Here is a 17,752-nt window from a genome sequence, read left to right on the forward strand (position 1 = left end):
GGGGGGGTCAGGGGCCAGTGAGTTGGGGGTCCCGGGGAAGCCAGAGGCAAGAGTGGGGGGCCAGAACCAGAGGCAGGGCCTGGCTTTGCCACTGCAGAGGGGAGGAGAGAGCCCAGCGCAGGTGGGTTCGCAGCTGGGGTGGCTATGAGGGGCTCCTGCCGTGGGCCTGGATTTGGGTCCGTGAGGTGGGAGGCAGGGTCACCCGCTTGGGCGCGTGGGAGGGTCGGGATGTGGGGCAGGGGAGATGGAGGTCTGAAGTGGTCACGGGAGACTGGTCAGCCCAGGTGACTTGAGAGCCGAGGCTGGGGTCCACCGCGCTCCCGCAGCACCTTCCGGGCCGTGCCAAGTTGCCCTGGAACAGGTGCTGGGGAACTCGGGGGCCAGGCCGCCGCCCCAAGAGGTCTGCGGTGCCACCTGCTGGGCAAGAGCCACATGACGCCCAGGGAGTCCCCTTCCCCGCCCCAGGGGCTCCTCCCCAGACAGAGAAATGCAGACCCCAGCAGAGGCCAGACATGTCCACACCGGGACCCGGTCACAGGCTGAGCCCTGACTCAAGCCACACCGAGTGCTGAACAGGCCAGGGGATCCCGTGGTTGCGTCCCCAGAAAGGCAGGGGTCGGCGGGGGTCCTGGGTCTCCTGGCTGCGGCTGTGGCTCCCCCCTCACAGAGCTGCTCCCCCTGACAGGCTCCCCAGCCGCGACAGCCCCCAGGCCCCGCGCCCTAGTGGAGCAGGCTCACACGCAGCCTCCCTGGCTCCGTGCCCTGCCCAGACCTGTTCTAGAAACACACCACCCTTCCCCACGGCTGCCTCCACCTCCCACCAGCCAAGCGCAGGCGAGGCCGGGACTCAGCTGGGAAGGCCGGCAGGCAGGAGGGCTGGGGTGGCCTCCGCGGGGCCATGGAACCCACAGCAGGGCCCGTGCTGTACCGACAGCTGCAGCTCTGGGATCCAAGCTTGGAGTCCGGGCAGGAGGAGGAGGAGGAAGAGGAGGAGACCTCGGAGCTGGTCGTTCCTGATCCCCGGAGGCCCCAGGACTCCTCTAGGTGAGTCAGGGAGGGTTCTGGGCACCCGGCAACTCGGGCCTGAGGCTGGTAAGTCCCTCCCTCTGGAGCCCCTAAGGTGGGGGCAGGTGTCGGACGGCCCCACGCCTGGCTCGGCTCCAGGAACTTTCTGGGTGAACAGGGGAGGAGCGGAGCTGCGGCCCCAGACCTGGCCTCCGAAGGGACATCTGTACGAGGCCTGCCCGGCCAGCTGCTCTGCCAAGGGCTCCCAGCCCCCACTCCTGGTGCACCTGCCAGGCAGGTTGGAGCCGGGCCGCACCCAGCTAGGACCCGCTCCCCACCCAGCCAAGCCCACCTGCGGCCTCCCTCCTGCCTCTCCAACCTCCTCCCCAGGGGCTCCCTCCCTAGCTGTCCTCGGTGTCCCCAAGCTCCTTCCAATCGCCGTGTCTCGTCCACGCCCTCTACCAGGAGGCCTTTCTCCTTGGCAAAACTGTAGTCCTCACACAAGTAAGACCAAGTTTTGGGGAAACGTCCCCTGGGTCCTCTCGGGGCTCTTGGTGGCCCTCCCGCCCCGGTCCTGGCTCAGGACACCCCTCTCTGCAGGGACGAGGCTGGTGGGCTGCCCGGGGCCTGGGCCCGCCTGGTCGCGGCCCTGCTACTCCTGGCCGTTGGCTTCTCCCTGGCGGTCAGGCGGCTCCACGCCAGCAGCGGCTCTGCGGCCCCTCCTCCCAGCGGGCACTCCCACCACCCCGGCGTGTACCACCATGGGGGCGTCGTCAGCCCTGCAGGTCAGAGCGGGGAGCCGCTGGGGGAGGGGGGACGGGCCGGGGTCACGGTCCCGGGACGGCCGCCCCCCCCGACGGTCTCCTCTTGCTGCAGCCACGTGCTCCCACCTGGGCCGAGAGCTGCTCGTCGCCGGGGGCAACGTTGTGGATGCCGGAGTGGGAGCTGCTCTGTGCCTGGCGGTGGTACACCCTCACGCCACGGGGCTAGGTCAGTGACCCACAGCCCCAGGTCTGCTCTTGGGCCCTGACCTCGGGGCTGCTTAGTAGCAGGACCTGGGACTCAGGCGGTAGCCCCAACCCTGGATCGTGGCCCCGGCTCCCACGTCCGTGTGGTCTTGACCCCCGTCTCCAGGCCTAGTGAGCAACTCCTGACCTCAGGCCGAGTCGGTGACCCTTCACCTGGGCTACCGAGTCCCCCTGACCCCCGTGCCCTGACTCCCGTGTGACCCCTTCATCTCCTCCAGGTGCCACGTTCTGGGGCCTCTTCCACAATAGCACCTCGGGCAGTTCCACTGCCCTGACGCCAGGTCCGGCCCGGACGCTGGCCCCCGGCCTGGGGCTGCCGTCCGCTCTGCCGGCCCTGCGCCTGCTGCACGCACACTTCGGCCGCCTGCCCTGGTCACGCCTGCTGGTGGGCCCGGCCACGCTGGCTCAAGACGGCTTCCTGGTGGATACAGCCCTGGCCGGGGCCCTGGCCGCTCGGAGCACGGAGGGCCTCTGTCCACTGCTCTGCCACGCCGACGGGACCCCGCTGGGCCCCGGGGCCCGCGCCACCAACCCCAAACTGGCCGCCGTGCTACGCGGGGCGGCACTGGCCCCCACCCCAGACCTTGCCGGGGACGCCCTGCTGAGTCTGCTGGCCAGAGACCTGGGGCTGCGGGGACCCTCGCCTGGGCCCGGGCCCACCCTGGAGCCAGCCCTGCAGCTACCTATGCCCCAGGGCATCCTGTCCACCACCCCCAGCCCCTCAGCTGGCCCAGAACTGCTGGCGAGGGTGGAGGCGGCCTTGCGCTCTGGAGGGCCCAGCCCTGACCCCTGCCTGTTAGTCCCACGAGCTCCCGTGACCCCCGGGAGCGGCGTCCTGGCCACCATAGACAGCAGCGGCTCTGTGCTCCTCCTCACCTCCTCACTCAACAGCTCCTTTGGCTCTGGACATCTGTCCCCAAGCACCGGGGTTCTGCTGAGCGACCTGGTGGCCGAGTCTGCAAGTGGGGGCTGGGCTTGCCCCCTCGTCCTCCATGGTGGCTCTGATGACACAGAGGCTGATGTGTTGGGACTGGTGGCTTCAGGAAACCCCGTAGTGGCCAGAGTCACGACTCGTGCCCTGCTCAGTCGCCTGGCGGGGCCCCAAGCCCAGGCCCAGCAGCAGCAGCAGGGACCAACACAGAGCCCTAGCATTTGTGGTCAAGGGACCCTGCTCCAGGTAGCTGCTCACGCAGAGCATGCTCACGTCTCCAGTGTCCCCAGTGGCTGCTGCACCTTGCAGGGCTTCTAAGTGTGGGGCAGTGGCCAGCAGGGCGTGGACCGGGTGGGGGTCTCCAGCCTGGAGGCAGGGACAGAGCAGGCCCAGCAGTGATGAAGTGCATACAGAGCACACTGCCAGCTCAGGCCCACAACCTCTGGCCTGGATTGGAGTTAGTCAGTTACCTGGACTGGAGTTCTGGCTCTTTTTTTTCAGTTAAGGAACCCAAGGACAATGAGGAAAGAGCCCCAGGCCCCGGGGCCAACCCTGAGTTCAGATCCAGCCCTGAGAAGGACAGGTAGAAAGACGCCAAGCCCCTGCCTTGGCTCCAGGCCCCACGGGCAAGGCTGGCAGAGCCCGGGGTACTGCTGGCCTCTCTGTCCTTCCCTTCAGGCCACCCTCTGCTGATCTGTGTCAACGGGGCTGGAAACAAAATAAAGATCAAGTCTCCTGGATGCCTTGTGCCATTCCTGTTCTTAGTTTCCCATCAGCCTGTGAAGTGTTCGGTGTGGCGGCTTCCCCCTTGGGCAGCACAGCTGACCTGCACCCAGACAGGCAGAGGCTGGGCCCTGCCTTTCAGCTTTCCCCTGCTCTGCTCACCTCGGGCCCCCTGGGGCACCATGTTTTCATCTCATTTTCCAAGACAGGCAGCCGGGGTTGAGAGGAGGAACAGAAGATACCCTACGGGCCTGGGTCCAAAAGTGGCCGCAGCTGGGGTGTGGGATTTGGCTGGGGGACGGAGCGGGGCGGGGCTTGGCCCTGACATTGCCTGCCTCCCACGTCCCCCCAGGGCTGGGGTCCCTCGGGACTATAACCCTCTAGAGACAGCTTCTCCAGGCCAGAAGCTGGGGAGGCCCTCTGTATTCCCGCCCGCCCTTGGAAAAGTTATGTCTGATTTTGTAGAACCCTTGATCAGCAAAGAGAATCCTCCCCCAGCTCAGTGGATGGTACCACCATCTACCCAGCTATTTTAGCCCCAAACCTGGCATCGCTCTCTTTTCTGCTCCCCCACATCCATCCCTCCTTACCAGCTCCAAATTAGCTGGAATCTGACCTCATTTCATATTACACTGCGGTCTGTCTCTAACGGTTCTTCCTGCTTCTCCCTCGGCAATCCGACAATCCATTCCCCACGTAGCCACAGAACAATCTTTTAAAAATGTAAATAGGATCAAGGCTTGCCCTTGCATAAAACCCTCCGACAACTTCCCATCCACGCTCCGATTAAACCCAGTAGCGAAAGTACCCCCCCCCAAGGGGCCGGGCTGGCCCCGCCCCCAGCCGCCACAGGCCCCGCCCCTCCCGACGAGACCCCGCCCCCCCGCTGCAGGTCCAGTGCGCACGCGCGGCGACCTGACCCGGAAGAGGTCGTCTTCAGAGCCCACGTGTTCGAGGAGCATGGCGGAGATGGAGAGTCAGGACGTCGCCGAGCCCATGGCCCCCGGGGAGGCGAGCGAGAGCGGCGCCCGGCCCGCCGACCGTGAGGGCCTGCTGAAGCACAGCCGCGAGTTCCTGGACTTCTTCTGGGACATCGCGAAGCCTCAGCAGGAGACGCGGCTGGAGGCCACGGAGAAGCTGCTGGAGTACTTGCGCGCGAGGCCCCAGGTACGGTGGCGGGGCCCGGGGCAGGGGGCTGCGTGCCTGCGGCGGAGAAGCGGCGGCGGCGGGAGCTGGGCCCGGGTGCCCCGGTGAGCGCGCCCCGAGGGGCGGGGGTGGGCCCGCGCGGGACGGCTCCACACTGGCGGGTGTGCTTGGGTCCGCAGGGAGCCGAGATGAAGTACGCCCTGAAGCGCCTCATCACTGGGCTCGGGGTCGGGCGAGAGACCGCCCGGCCCTGCTACAGTCTGGCCCTGGCACAGGTGAGGCGGTGGCTCCCGGAAGGGCCCAGCCGTGCTGGTCGGAGGCTGAGGGGTGAGGAGGGCAGTGGTCTGAGCGGACGCTGGAGGTGGGGCGGGGGGGGGGGGGGGTGGGGGACCGGGCTGATGTCCTCACGTGGAGGTGGAAAGTGCCTCTGCAAGGCCCGCGTACAGTGAAGCCGGGTCAGGTGGAGGAGGATGGTAAGTGGGTTGGCCAGCCCCCCGGGGTGCGTCTGCTGGGCATAGTCAGCTCTGGGCTGGGTTCTGACCTGGGCAAGGCTCAGGGCTCTTTTCAGCTGCTTGTAGGCCACCCCTTGAGGAACGTGGGCAATGGGTGGGTGGGGGGCAGGTGCGAGGGATAAAGTTCCAGTCCTTTAGGAGGGTCGTGGGGGAGCTCAGAGCCGGCTGTGGAGACAGACTGGGAGTCTCAGGCATTCTAGGCTCTAGAGGAGGTACTTCCTGAACCCGGGGCGGTCATGAGGCAGAGAGGCAAGATTCTGGTTCATCTGAGCAGCGGTGCTCCACATGAGCACTCCTTTGGGGGGGGGGGGGTGCGGCAAGCAGTCTCAGAGGCAGCCTTGGGGTGGGGGCAGGGGCCCAGGTCCTCTGGGCCGAAGTTGAAGGGAGTCGGAGAAGGCTGAGGTCTGTTGGGTGGGGCTGGACATCCCCCGACCCCTGTCGCGACCCCCCTCTCCCGCCAGCTGTTACAGTCTTTTGAAGACATCCCCTTGTGCAGCATTTTGCAGCAGATACAAGAGAAGCACGACCTGCAGAAGGTCAAGAAGGTGAGAGTTAGCGGCTTGAGGGGGATCTCAGCCCCTGGGTGGGGACACTGGGCCCTTCTCACTCGCACCTGAAATTCTTTTCCAGGCAACGATGAGACCTGCTCTGTTCGCAAACCTGTTTGGGGTGCTCGCCCTCTTTCAGTCAGGCAGGCTGGTGAAGGTAGGAGATTTGGCGGGGGACTGCACTGGTGGGGAGTGACGGGGGGTTGGGGGGACAGCGGCACGCCCTCCTCATGCCCTGTCCCCTCTGTGGGCGCCAGGACTCAGAGGCGCTGATGAAGTCGGTGAAGCTGCTGCAGACCCTGGCCCAGCACCACAACCACCTGCAGGAGCAGCCCCAGAAGGCCCTGGTGGACATCCTGTCGGAGGTACGGGCTTCACAGCTGCGGGGCCTCGGGTAGCGCTCCCTGGTACACGAGCACAGAGAGGAAGCATCAGAACGCCCTCGACCAGCATCGGCCTGCAGAATCGTGAGAGCGTGCAACCTGACGTCGATTGGGATCTGAATTAAAAAGCGAAATGGGAGCGAGCGTAGTTGAGTGACGTGTGTTAGTGAACCTAACGTGTTCAACGTGTTGTTTGAGCACGCCATCAGTGCAGAAGGTTGCAGAGGTATCTTACGTTCTCCATCGAGTTTCCAGAATCCAGCATGTGGGTTATGCTTAATACGCGTCTCCACTTAGGTCAGCCCGTTCTAAGAGCCCAGGGGCTGCCGTGTTGGACGGTGCGGTTCTAGAACAGTCCCTGGCACGTGGCAAGTATATTAAACGTGCTTGCCGTTGTTGTTTTGGATAGAGCTGGCCCCCCAGGTCTCTGCTGCCCTGCGTGGGACATGGAGGCGGGCTAGTCCCTGGAACTCTTTGCTCTCGAGGACAAGACAAAGACTGGCATAGCCCTGGTCCCAGAGCTGGGAGGACCAGGCTTCAAATAAATCTCAGCTGTCTACTCAGGGCACCTTGTATAACAAATGAGCTAATTCAGAAAAAAACAAGGAACAATTATGAGGGCCCTCAATTAGCGTCAGCTGGGTAGTTAAAAACCCAGTGTCCTGGGATTGGGGGTTTGAGCTTTTTTTTTTTTTTTTTTTTTTTTTTTAATTTTTTTTTAACGTTTATTTATTTTTGAGACAGAGGGAGACAGAGCGTGAACAGGGGAGGGGCAGAGAGAGAGGGAGACACAGAATCTGAAACAGGCTCCAGGCTCTGAGCTGTCCGCACAGAGCTTGACGCGGGGCTCGAACTCACAGACCGTGAGATCATGACCTGAGCCGAAGTCGGACGCTTAACCGACTGAGCCACCCAGGCGCCCCGGGGATTTGAGCTTTTAAACACCTGGTACTGGTGCCGATGCCTCGTGGTGGGTTGTGGCTGCGCCACCTCAGACTGGCACTGTGTCGGGGCCTCACGGGAGCGTGGAAGGGGGAGGGCAAAGGATGCTGGGAGGGGGCCCCTCCCCCAATCCGCGCCTCCCGTGCCCAGGTCCCAGAGGCCACACTGCAGGAGATCCTGCCGAAAGTCCTCAGAGCCGACCTGAATTCGGTGCTCGGCTCCCCCGAGCACCTAGAGCTCTTCCTCCTGGCCCGGCAGAAGGTGCCCCGCAAGCTGGAGGAGCTGATGGGACCAGTCAGCCTGTTCTCGGATGAGAACGTCCCCAGGTACGGGGGGAGGCGGGCAGGGCGCTGCCCCTGGCCCCGCACGGGTTGGTGGTGTGGATGGGGTGCTCCTGCCGTCTGAGTCCCCTCACCCCGTCCCCAGACTGGTGAGCGTACTGAAGATGGCCGCCGCCTCCGTGAAGAAGGAGCGGAAGCTGCCGGCTGTTGCTCTGGACCTGCTCCGCCTGGCGCTGCAGGAGGGCAAGTTCCCCCGGTTCTGGAAGGACGTGGTGGAGCAGGGGCTGCTGAAGAAGCAGTCCTGGCCAGCCAGGTGCGCGTGGTGCCCGTCCTTGCCCCCTCCCCTGCTTGTGGGCAGGGCGGGCTCGGGGCCCCACGTCCGCCAGCGCGGCTGGACTCTGACAGGCTCCGCCGTGCACCCCGCAGCTACCTGTGTTTCCGCCTGCTGGGCGCAGCCCTGCCCCTGCTGTCCGCAGAGCAGCTGCCCCTGGTGATGCGGGGGGACCTGATCCGGCATTTTGGGGAGCACATGGTCACTGCTAAGGTGGGTATTCCCCCCCCCCCCCCCCCCCCCCCCCGGCAGCCCAGCACTGTCAGCAGGGGCGGGGCACCGGGGTTCCTGGTGGGGAAGAGGGGCAGGCCGCCTCTGGGATCAGCCGGCTTCTGGTTTGCTGCAACATCCAGGGGTCTTCCTGCCTCAGTGGTCTCGCTTGGGAACTGGGGTTCTCTTCCCTCTGGGTGATGGGAGCTACCTGAGTTCCCCCAGGCCTCCCCCTGTGAATGGAGTTCGGGCAGGGTCGGTTGTTCGGGCCTCAGGCCCCTCGGCAGAGGCACGTGCAGCCCTCAGCCCCCCAGGCCTCCCCCACCCCGGCTGGGGAGAGCCCTTGTCCCCCACTGGTGTGCCCCACACTAGGCCCAAGCAGCGGACGGGAGAAGCAGGTGCCGATCAGGAGTTCGGGGTCAGGAGCCAGGGCTTGTCTGCTGGCCAAGAGCAGAGGAGCGGCGTCCCCCTCGGCCGCTGTGAGGACAGTAGGGGGAAAGCCCATGGAGGTTACCGCGCCAGGTGCCCAGGAGGTGCTGCTGTGATGCAGTCCTCCCCTCCGGACCGCCAGCTTCATGCTTCTATGGGGGCGGGCCCAGCTCCAGAGCGGAGGGCGGCCCACGTCCCAGTGCAGACGGTTGTCGTGAATGTGACGCGAATGTGTTGTGCACCCACGAGGGAAGTGCTCAGTTTTGAGCCCCACGGTGACAGCTAGGAGCTAGAGAGCTGGGTGTGGACCCAGGTCAGGTTGGTGGCCCAGCCTGGACTCTGCTACACCCTCGGTCCAGCCTGGACAACAGCCCGTCCTGGTGCAGTGAGAAGGGGGAAGGAGGGGCCTCCTGGGGCCGGGGCCCTCGGATGGGGCCTGGCTGTGTGTGGGGAGGAGGCGTGCCGGGCCTCAGGCGCGCCTGTTGGACGAGAGCTGTGGGACCCTCCTGGCGGGTGACCCCAGTGTTGGGCCTGACTCTTGCAGCTCCCAAACCAGTTCAAGTTTGCTCCGGAGATGAACGAGTACGTGGGTGCCTTCCTGGAAGGCTGCCGTGCTGACCCCGAGCGGCAGTTGGCGGTGGTGGTGGCCTTCACCTCTGTCACCAACCAGGGCCTTCCTGTCCTGCCTACCTTCTGGAGGGTTGTGCGGTTCCTGAGTCCCCCCGCCCTCAAGGGCTACGTGGCCTGGCTACGGACCATGTTTCTCCAGCCCGATCTGGACTCCTTGGTGGACTTTAGCACCAGCAACCAGAAGAAAGCCCAGGATGCTTCGCTGCACGTGTGAGTGGCCCTGCTGAGCCCAGAGCTCGGGCCCAGGGCCCGGGTGGGGGCGGGGAAGGAAGGGCCGCAGCCAAGCCATGGCTCCCAAAGAAGGCCTCTGTTTCCCCTTGTTTTCCCGGGGGGGATGTTGGTCTGTCTGCGGAGAGGGGCAGAGGAGGACCGTTGTGCTGTCTCTGAGTGGCTCCCTACCTGGCTCTCCCCCACCAGGCCCGAGCGCGCCGTGTCCCGGCTGCGGAAGTGGCTCATCCTGCGCCTGGTCAGCATCGTGGACACCTTGCACGTGGAGAAGGAGGAGGATGTGATTGAGGAGGTGGCCAGGTGTGAGCAGGCTCTGTCCCCAGCTCCCTGGAGGGGGACCAAGAATTGGGTCTTCCTGGAGCCAGAAGGCTCGGGTCAGGTCGTCGGGTGGAGGCAGGCCATTCTCGCCCCTTAGGCAGAGGGGGTTTGGGGAACATCCTTGAGAGGCCCCGTGAGGAGGGGACCCAGGGAGTGTGGAGCTGGGGGGCCACAGGCGTCGGCGATGTCAGGGAAGCCCCCCCGCACTGGCCTCGTCTGCCGCCTCACGCAGCCCTCGTTTGCAGAGCCCGTGCTGTGACTTGGCGGGACGTAGCCGCGGGTCCGCCTCCGTTGCAAGGGCCAGATCCTGCTTCTGTTCCCAGTTCAGGCCCGGTTGTGTTCAGCGGGAGGTCCAGACTTGGGAGACGTTCTCTCTGCCACCAGGCCCTGGGTGGTGCCCTCGTGGGAGGGGGCCGCTGAGACCTGTGCTCCCCCCGCCCCCACAGGTTTTGCTTCTTCCACTCGTTCTTCGAAGCGAAGAAGCCCACGTCCCAGATCCCAGAGACCGAGCAGCGCTTCTCCTTTCCTCTGGAGAGTCGGACGCGGGAGGTGGTCGGCAGCGCCTTCTTCAGGTGGGCGGCTGTGGAGAGGGCAGGGCGGGCAGGTGGCCCCGAGAGCCCTCGGCCCGGCTGGTGACCCCGGCCCCTGCACTCCCCCAGCCTGCTGCAGACCCTCAGCGCCCAGTGCAGGCAGGCGCCCGGGCAGACACAGGACAGCCAGCCCTGGACCTACCGCCTGGTCCGGTTTGCAGACTCGCTGCTGAACCACAGCCGGAACGTGGCCGCCCTGACGCCCTTCACGGCGCAGCAGCGCCAGGCCTGGGACCGGTGAGGGGGTGGGGTTTCCCGGGGGGGCCGGTGGGATGCCCTGGGGTCCGGAGGGCAGCGGCCTGAGAGCGTGCCCGGCTCCCCCCAGGATGCTGCAGAGTGTGCGGGAACTGGAGGCCACCTCCTCGGGGGCCAGGGCCAAGGCCGCTGCCTTCCAGCACCTGCTTCTCCTGGTGGGCATCTACCTCTTCAAGGTATGGCACTTGGGGTCTGGGGCACCACAGCTTTCTTCCTGACGGGGCGGGGGGTGGGGGGTGCTCTGGGTGGACCACTGCCCGAGAACAGTCGCTCCGTCCACCCCATGGCCAGTTGTGTCGTGAGCTCTCCGTGCGGCGTCTCTGATCTGTGACCCCCCCCGCCCCGCTGACTGGTGGGGCGAGTAGCGCTCAGGCCACACACACAGCTGTTGGCGGGGGTTCAGATACCAGGTCTGACCGCACGGCCCCCCCCAGGCCCCCCAGCATTGCCTCACTGAGCAGAGGTGGTGGGCGTGGAGGGGAAAGTGCCTCCTTCCCGGGAGGGCCCGAATCTGGGCAGGCCTGTCCCCAGGGGCGCTGCTGTCCTCTCTGATGCCCGAGGACAAGGTCCCGCCTGTGCTCCTGCAGCCTCTCCCGCGGGAATCCAGGGTGGCCGGTGGGGTTAGCGTGTGTTCCTGTCGCCGCCCAGCCCGCGGTCCCGTGCCGTGTCGCTGTGTCCCCACGTTGGTTCTCGTACGCCAGACCGAGGTGTCTCTAGATCCAGCGTTGTCTCCCTTTCTGTGCCAGCAACTCGTGACCCTCCTGCTTCCTCTGGTTTCTCAGGAGCTTTTTCTTCCCAGGCCACGGGGTGGGGTCGGGGTTCCTGCCTCTGGCTGCTGGGCTGTGGTGGTGGTTTCTGCTTCCAGGCTGCAGACGCTCTGAGCGTGGCCCGTAGGCGAGTTGTGTGTGTGCGTGGTGGCCACGGTGCCCCTCGAATGCGTGGCAGCAGGGGCCCCCCTCCCCCCGCTGGTTACAGGACACGCTAGACGCCTGCCCAACCCCAGGGCCTCTTAGCTGGACGAGGAGTGAGGTGCATAAAGGGCCGGGTGTTGGGCTCTTGTCTGCCTTTCTGGTACCACAGTCACACTGACCATCTCGGGCCCCCCCAACTCACTGGGCAGTGGCTGCAGTCCGGGCTTAGCCGGGCAAGTGGGGTTCAACTTTATTTGAATTCGCTCAGGTTAATGAATTTGGGTACTTTGTAACAGTGTGGAGGTAGGCGCGGGAGGAAAATCTAGCTCTGGGGATCCAGCTGGGACAGGTTTGTGGCGACCCTGAGCTGGCTGACGTCGCCAGACTCCATGGCTTCATGTGGCTCCTGGGGTCCCGGTGAGGGACTGGCTGAGGCAGGCTGGGGGGGCCATCCGACACCAACTGCTCGCGCTTGACCAGCCCCTCCCCTGGCTCAACAAGGCCTGGAACGGGCCTGGCTTCTGATTCTGTCCTCGCCCTGCCACAGTCCCCCACAGAGAGCTGTGACCTCTTGGGTGACATCCAGACGTGCATCAAGAAGAGCCTGGGGGAGAAGACCCGCAGGACCCGCTCCAAGGCCACCAGTGGGTCACTGTCCCCGGGGCAGGGGGCGGGGCCCGAACCATGAAGGGGCGGGGGGGGGGGGGCGGGGCTGGCCCAGGCTCAGCCTGTCCCGTCTGCAGACCCCCAGGAGCCGCCGTGGGTGGAGGTGCTGGTGGAGATCCTGCTGGCCCTCCTGGCCCAGCCCAGCCACCTGATGCGCCAGGTGGCCCGCAGTGTGTTCAGCCACATCTGTTCCCACCTGACCCCACATGCCCTGCAGCTAATCTTGGATGTAAGTTGGGGCCTCTGGGCAAATGGGTCCCGGGATGGGGCCTTGCAAGCACCAGGCTGCATCACGGCTGCCCTTCTGTCCCGTCGGTGTCACTGTAATGTGTTCAGGCTGCCACTGCACGAGGCCGTTCCCTGGGGTGCACCGAGGGGCCCTGGGTGTGGGTGCTGGGCGCGTGGCCTTCTCTCTCGGGCCCCATTTTCCTTCCTGAAATAGGGACCTTTTGGCCCAGACCGCACAGGGTGTGGTTGGAGGTCTGGGGAGGTTAAAGGCTCTGCGACGGGGCGGCCGTCTGGGAATCCCTGCAGGTGCTGAACCCCGAGAAGAATGCGGACGAGGACAGCGTGGTGGTCACGGACGGCTCGGAGGAGCAGCTGGAGGGCGCAGAGGTGCGTGCCGGCATGGGGCCGGGTGGGGCGGGCGGATGTGTAGACGCGCGTGGGAGACCGGAGGTACAGCACGGCGGCCCCCGCAGGACAGGAGCTCCGACGGCGAGGACGACAGGGCCTCGGCCGGCGAAGAGGACAGTGGCGATGACAGTGACGACGACAGTGAGGAGGAGGACCGCGACGCGGACGTGGACCAGGGCTTCCGGGAGCAGCTGATGGCGGTGCTGCGGGCGGGAAAGGCGCTGGTGAGCGGCGGGGCGGGGACGTTGGGCGGGGGGGGCCCCGCGTCCGTACCCAGAGGCCAGCCGCTCACGGGCGTCGTGCCTCAGGGCGCGGTGGACGGTGAGGACGACGACGACGACGGTGATGAGCTGGGGGACGAGGCCATGATGGCCCTGGACCAGAACCTGGCCAGCCTCTTCGCCGAGCAGAAGCTGCGCATCCAGGCCCGGAAGGACGAGAAGGATAAGCTGCGGAAGGAGAAGGTTCTCCGGCGGGACTTCCAGATCCGGGTGAGCCCCAGAGCCCCCGGCGTCGCGCGGCCCGCCCTCCCCGCGACGTCCCCGTGCCCGCTGAGCCCGCCCCGTCCTGGCCGCAGGTCCTGGACCTGATCGAGGTGCTGGTGACCAAGCAGCCGGAGAGCCCGCTGGTGCTGGAGCTGCTCGAGCCCCTGCTGGACGTCATTCGGCGCAGCATGCGCACCAGCAGCACCAAGCAGGAGCAGGATCTGCTGCACAAGACGGCCCGCATCTTCACGTGAGCGCCGGCCCTCCCGCTCGGCTGTCCCGCGTCCCTCCTGGCGCCCGCTCTTTGCCAGAACCGTGGTCCTGGGGACCGCTCCCTGCTCTCGGGGTCCCCACATCGAGGAATCAGACCGATGGTCCAGCAGTGACACCCGGGGCTGTGGCAGGGGGCGGGTGGGAGGCCGGAGCACGGAGGGGTGGGGCCCAGGGGCCCCTCTTGAGGTACCAGGGAACCCTTGCCGGGAAAGGGGTCCTCGGGCCTGGAGGCCCCAGGCAGGGCAGGAAAGGTGGTCTCTCGACAGGAGCTGGTCACACACAGGTGGAGGAAGGCCTGGTGGCCCGGAGCCCATCAGCGTTGGGGGTCCACAGAGCTGTTCTCGTCAGCAGGAGCTCCCGGGGGGATAGTTTGCATTTAGGAAGGGACGATGAGTGGGTGGGTCGTCCGGAGCAGGGGGCCCAGCAGGAGAGACAACACGGGGGGGGGATGCAGACCTGCCTTCCGGAGCAGAGACGCGGCCTACAGACGCGAGATGCCGAGCTTAGGTCACAGAGGAATGGGGGAGAGCAGGACAGACAGTGCCCCAGGTGACGCTTCCTGGCTGTCCCTGCCACCTGTCGGGGCAGCGCTGAGCTGGTTGAGTGACCTACTTCTCTTCCCCCGAGGACACCGACCCTCACGTTAGAAAGGGCTCAGGGGCCGCTGTCCCAGGAGGGGTGGGGGCAGACAGGAGACGTGGACCGGGTTTCCCGTGGTGCAGCCTTGTCCCCGGGGGCTGGTTTCTCTGGCTCGTGCTCGGCAAATGCAGGTGGCCCTGGGCCGCCCCCTGCAGCTTTGGTCGCGTCCCTGTTCTCGGCAGGGAGGGTGGCGGAGGTGTGGTGACCGGCTCTCCCCCCACGGCCCCACAGACACCACCTGTGCCGCTCCCGGCACTACTGCCACGACGTGGGACGCCTCGTGGGGACCCTGTACGCCCAGGTGGAGCGGCTGGTGCAGCAGGCCGGCCGCCAGGCCGACGCCGCCGTGTCCCTCTACTATTTCAACGCAGCCCTGTACCTGCTCCGCGTCCTGAAAGGCAACGCTGCCGGCAAGCCTGTGTGCAAGGCCCCCAAGAAGGAGAAGGCCGGCTCCCAGCCCAAGGGACCCGAGGTGAGTGGGCCCCGCCCCGGAAGTCGCAGCCCACGATGCACCCGGGCAGCCGGCCGGGGCCGCCTGCCCGTTTCACAGATGGGGAGTGGAGGCCACGACTCCCGGGGACCCAGCTCTCAGCCTTCCGAAGGCGGTCTGGGCTCTGCCCCCTACCGGGGACCCTCTGCCCCGCGTCACACGGGCTCTCTCTCGGGTGGCCCAGGCTGCCGGCGGCTTGGATTTGAGCCTCGTGACCCCGATCTACTCATCGGCGCTGACCTCCTTCCTGACCAGGCGCAACAGTCCGCTCACCGTCACTATGTTCCTCAGTCTCTTTTCCCGGCACCCGGTGAGTATAGGGGCCGGCCCGCCCCCGGGGCCCCTGCTCAGCCCAGGCCCCACCTCACCGGCCTGTCACTTCCTCCATAGGTGCTGTGTAAGAGCCTGCTGCCCGTCGTGATCCAGCACGTGACGGGCCCAGCGCGGCCCCGCCATCAGGTAGGGACTTCCCAGGTCCCGGCCCCAGGCCTGATTTACCCCCCATGACTCACCATTGGCTGGGTGTTTGTGAGGCCCAGGAAGTGCCCGGGCCAGGGCAGGCCCACCCCTGCCCCTTTGACCTGGTCGGCCCCTGCCCCGCCGTGTGCACGGTGTCACGGGGAGAGGGGAGGCTTTGCTCCCACCACGGCCACATCCGTGGCCTGAACCCTCGGGCTCCTCCACACACACTCTGACCTTTGCGGCCGAGGCCCCTAGCCGTCCCCGGGCCTGGACGGGTGGGACGGGCTTGTGAGCCCGGAGGAAGATGGCCCTGAGCGAGTGAGAGGGCCGGGTGCTGTCCCAGCTGCCCCCTCTGCCACGGGGGCCGTCTCTGCTCCTGGTGGGGGCCGGGCCCAGGTGGCTGCTGAGGCCAGGGCCGCAGGACCGGGCAGGTGGGACCCGCAGCAGTGGCTTCTCAAGCTCGGGGCCTGCACGCTGAAGCCCCCGTGACCGCACCCCCCCCCCCCCGCCCCCCCCCCCCCCCCCCCCAGGCCCAGGCCTGCCTGCTGCTCCAGAAGGCCCTGCCCACACGGGAGCTGCGGGTGTGCTTTGATGACCCTGAGTGGGAGCAGCTGGTCAGCCAGATCCTGGCGAAGGTCACGGAGGTGAGGGCCACGGGGTGCAGGGCGGGGGGGGTGGTTGCCGCCCATATTCCCGTCCAGGGTAATTTTCTGGGGCCCTGAGCCTCGGGGGGAGGGGTCTGGGCTGCCCTGCCCCCAACCCCGAGACCTCCCCTCCCTCGGGGTCCAGCGGGCAGTCCTGCAGAGCGGCTCAGCTGGCCGCCTCTTCCCCTAGAACCTGCGGACGCTGGGTGAGGCGCAGACCAAGTCAGAGCAGCAGAAGGAACTGGCGTCTTTGGGGCTGCTCAACACCCTCTTCAGGACCATTCACCAGGAGGTGGGGGCGGGGAGCGTGGGCAGGGTCGGGGTGAGCCGAGCTCACGGGGGGACGTGAGGAGGGTCCTGGCCAGCACGTTTCTGGGCCTGGGGAGGGGTGGGCCTGCGAGTGAGGCGCTTACGGGCCGCCGGGAGCTGGGGGTGAGTGGTTCCCCACGTCCAGCCGTCCTTCGTGAGGATGCTGGTCAGAGCCCACAGGCAGGGCAAGCTGGCAGGGCGTCTCGGGGAGCAGACTCCTGGGCCAAGGCTGTGCAGACCACAGGTGCACCCGGGGGGCAGTGGGTTACAAAATTAACCCATTTGCTGCGTGGCAGGGAGGGCACAGGGGGGCTCTGGGCAGAGAGAGGCCTGAGGGGGGTCGAGGAGGGGTGGGGCCTTCTGGCTACGGGAGGGGGCTCTCCTTCCCTCCCAGGTGACGGAGGCCCGATGCACAGGCAGGAGGGGGGGCAGGACTGGGGACCCAGAGCCAGGCAGAGGCCCTGCCTCCCGTCACCTTTGCGGCCACCCTTTTCCCTGTCCCCGCAGAAGCTGACCGTGGACTTGACCGCCGTCCTGGGCGTGCTGCAGAGCAAGCAGCAGAGTCTGCAGCAGAGGGAGTGTGCGGCCGGGTCCAGCCGCCTCTACGACCTCTACTGGCAGGCCATGAAGGCGCTGGGAGTCCAGTACGTGCCGGGAGCGGGGGGTCCCTCCTGGGGCGCGTGCCTCAGGGTGGTCCTGGCAGGCCACGAGGGCCCTCACAGTCCAGTGGGGGCCCGCGGGACCCCCGTAGTGTGCGTTATCCCGGGGGGAGCTTTGGGGCAGCATTTGTCCCTCTGTTCCACAGGGGTGGGGTCCCTTCTCTCATTTTGCTCCCTTGCAGGCGCCCCAAGTCAGGGAAGAAGGAGGCCAAGGAAGTCCCCAGCGTCACGCAGAACCCCGTCAGCACGAAGAGGAAGAAAAAAGGATTCTTGCCAGAAACAAAGAAGCGTAAGAAGCCTAAGTCAGAGGGTCCCGCGCAAGAGGAGGGTGCCAGGCCTGCAGCCGCTGGTGAGCAGCAGCCCCCCAGCACAGGCAAGAAGAGGAGGAACAGGAGGAAGGCCACGGTGCCCGCCCAGGCCCAGGCGAAGCAGAGGCCGGCCCCGGCCCCCACCGCCGCCGCCGCCCTCACAGGCCCCGGCACCCCCGCCAAGACCCCAAAGCCGAAGAAAAAGCGGAAGCTGTCCCAGGTGAACGGGGCCGCTGCCGTGTCCCCCGCGGAGCCTGCTGGCAAGAAGCAGCCTCAGAAGGATCTGCCCGAAAAGGGGGTCTCCGGCAAGTGCCCACAGTCCGCGCTGCCGCGGAAAAAGGCCAGGTTGTCTTTGGCCAGCAGGAGCCCCAGTCTCCTCCAGAGCGGGGCCAAGAGGAAGAAAGCGCAGCTCAGGAAGGCCCGAAAGCCCTGAGCGCGGGCCCCGCCCCAGAGACCCCAGTGTTTTCACCGTGATCTTCACAAACGAGCCGGAGGGAGCGCGTGGGGCCCCGTGTCCCCTGCCCCCGGGCTGCTCTGCTGGGGGAGCCGGCGGGCCATGATTTAAATAGGTTTATTCCTTCATTTACAAGAGGAATATATTTGGTTTTTCTCTTAAGACTCTGAGATTCACAATCAGCAGCTCTAAAAAATAAAGGAGGAGTTTGGCTTCCGGAAGGAAGAGGAGGCGAACTTGGACCTGGTTCTTGCACAACAAGAAAACATCGCTGGGGCCCCGGTTGAGGCTGGGGTGGGAGGCGGCCAGGCTGGTCTTTGGGGGTC

The 17,752-nt window shown here is 66.3% G+C and overlaps 2 protein-coding genes across 2 annotated transcripts; both read left to right on the forward strand.

Moving 5' to 3' along the window:
• The first annotated feature begins 619 nt into the window (after positions 1–619).
• Positions 620–3,699, forward strand: GGT6 (gamma-glutamyltransferase 6). The gene is made up of 4 exons (XM_049637216.1): positions 620–1,044; positions 1,606–1,790; positions 1,882–1,995; positions 2,252–3,699. The coding sequence occupies exons 1-4, from the start codon at positions 899–901 to the stop codon at positions 3,280–3,282; spliced, it is 1,476 nt and encodes a 491-aa protein (XP_049493173.1). The 5' UTR covers positions 620–898; the 3' UTR covers positions 3,283–3,699.
• Positions 3,700–4,618: 919 nt separating this feature from the next.
• On the forward strand, positions 4,619–17,662 carry MYBBP1A (MYB binding protein 1a). The gene is made up of 26 exons (XM_049637205.1): positions 4,619–4,854; positions 5,013–5,108; positions 5,807–5,890; positions 5,976–6,050; positions 6,151–6,258; positions 7,369–7,544; positions 7,645–7,812; positions 7,926–8,043; positions 9,014–9,309; positions 9,517–9,627; positions 10,092–10,217; positions 10,305–10,472; positions 10,561–10,666; positions 11,949–12,045; positions 12,145–12,296; positions 12,602–12,682; positions 12,769–12,927; positions 13,012–13,194; positions 13,281–13,438; positions 14,332–14,572; positions 14,775–14,900; positions 14,981–15,049; positions 15,583–15,696; positions 15,887–15,988; positions 16,513–16,649; positions 16,847–17,662. Exons 1-26 carry the CDS (start codon positions 4,648–4,650, stop codon positions 17,403–17,405), a joined length of 4,017 nt encoding a protein of 1,338 aa, XP_049493162.1. The 5' UTR covers positions 4,619–4,647; the 3' UTR covers positions 17,406–17,662.
• Positions 17,663–17,752: the final 90 nt, after the last annotated feature.

Source organism: Panthera uncia, chromosome E1, assembly GCF_023721935.1.
Source record: "Panthera uncia isolate 11264 chromosome E1, Puncia_PCG_1.0, whole genome shotgun sequence".
NCBI classification, from domain to species: domain Eukaryota; kingdom Metazoa; phylum Chordata; class Mammalia; order Carnivora; family Felidae; genus Panthera; species Panthera uncia.

Coding starts and splice junctions, on each gene's coding strand:
- GGT6 (XM_049637216.1), top strand. CDS start 899: ATGGAACCCACAGCAGGGCCCGTGCTGTACCGACAGCTGCAGCTCTGG. Junction 1,791..1,881: donor GGGCGTCGTCAGCCCTGCAG/GTCAGAGCGGGG, acceptor CTCTTGCTGCAG/CCACGTGCTCCCACCTGGGC. Junction 1,996..2,251: donor CCCTCACGCCACGGGGCTAG/GTCAGTGACCCA, acceptor CATCTCCTCCAG/GTGCCACGTTCTGGGGCCTC.
- MYBBP1A (XM_049637205.1), top strand. CDS start 4,648: ATGGCGGAGATGGAGAGTCAGGACGTCGCCGAGCCCATGGCCCCCGGG. Junction 6,051..6,150: donor AGTCAGGCAGGCTGGTGAAG/GTAGGAGATTTG, acceptor TGTGGGCGCCAG/GACTCAGAGGCGCTGATGAA. Junction 6,259..7,368: donor TGGTGGACATCCTGTCGGAG/GTACGGGCTTCA, acceptor TCCCGTGCCCAG/GTCCCAGAGGCCACACTGCA.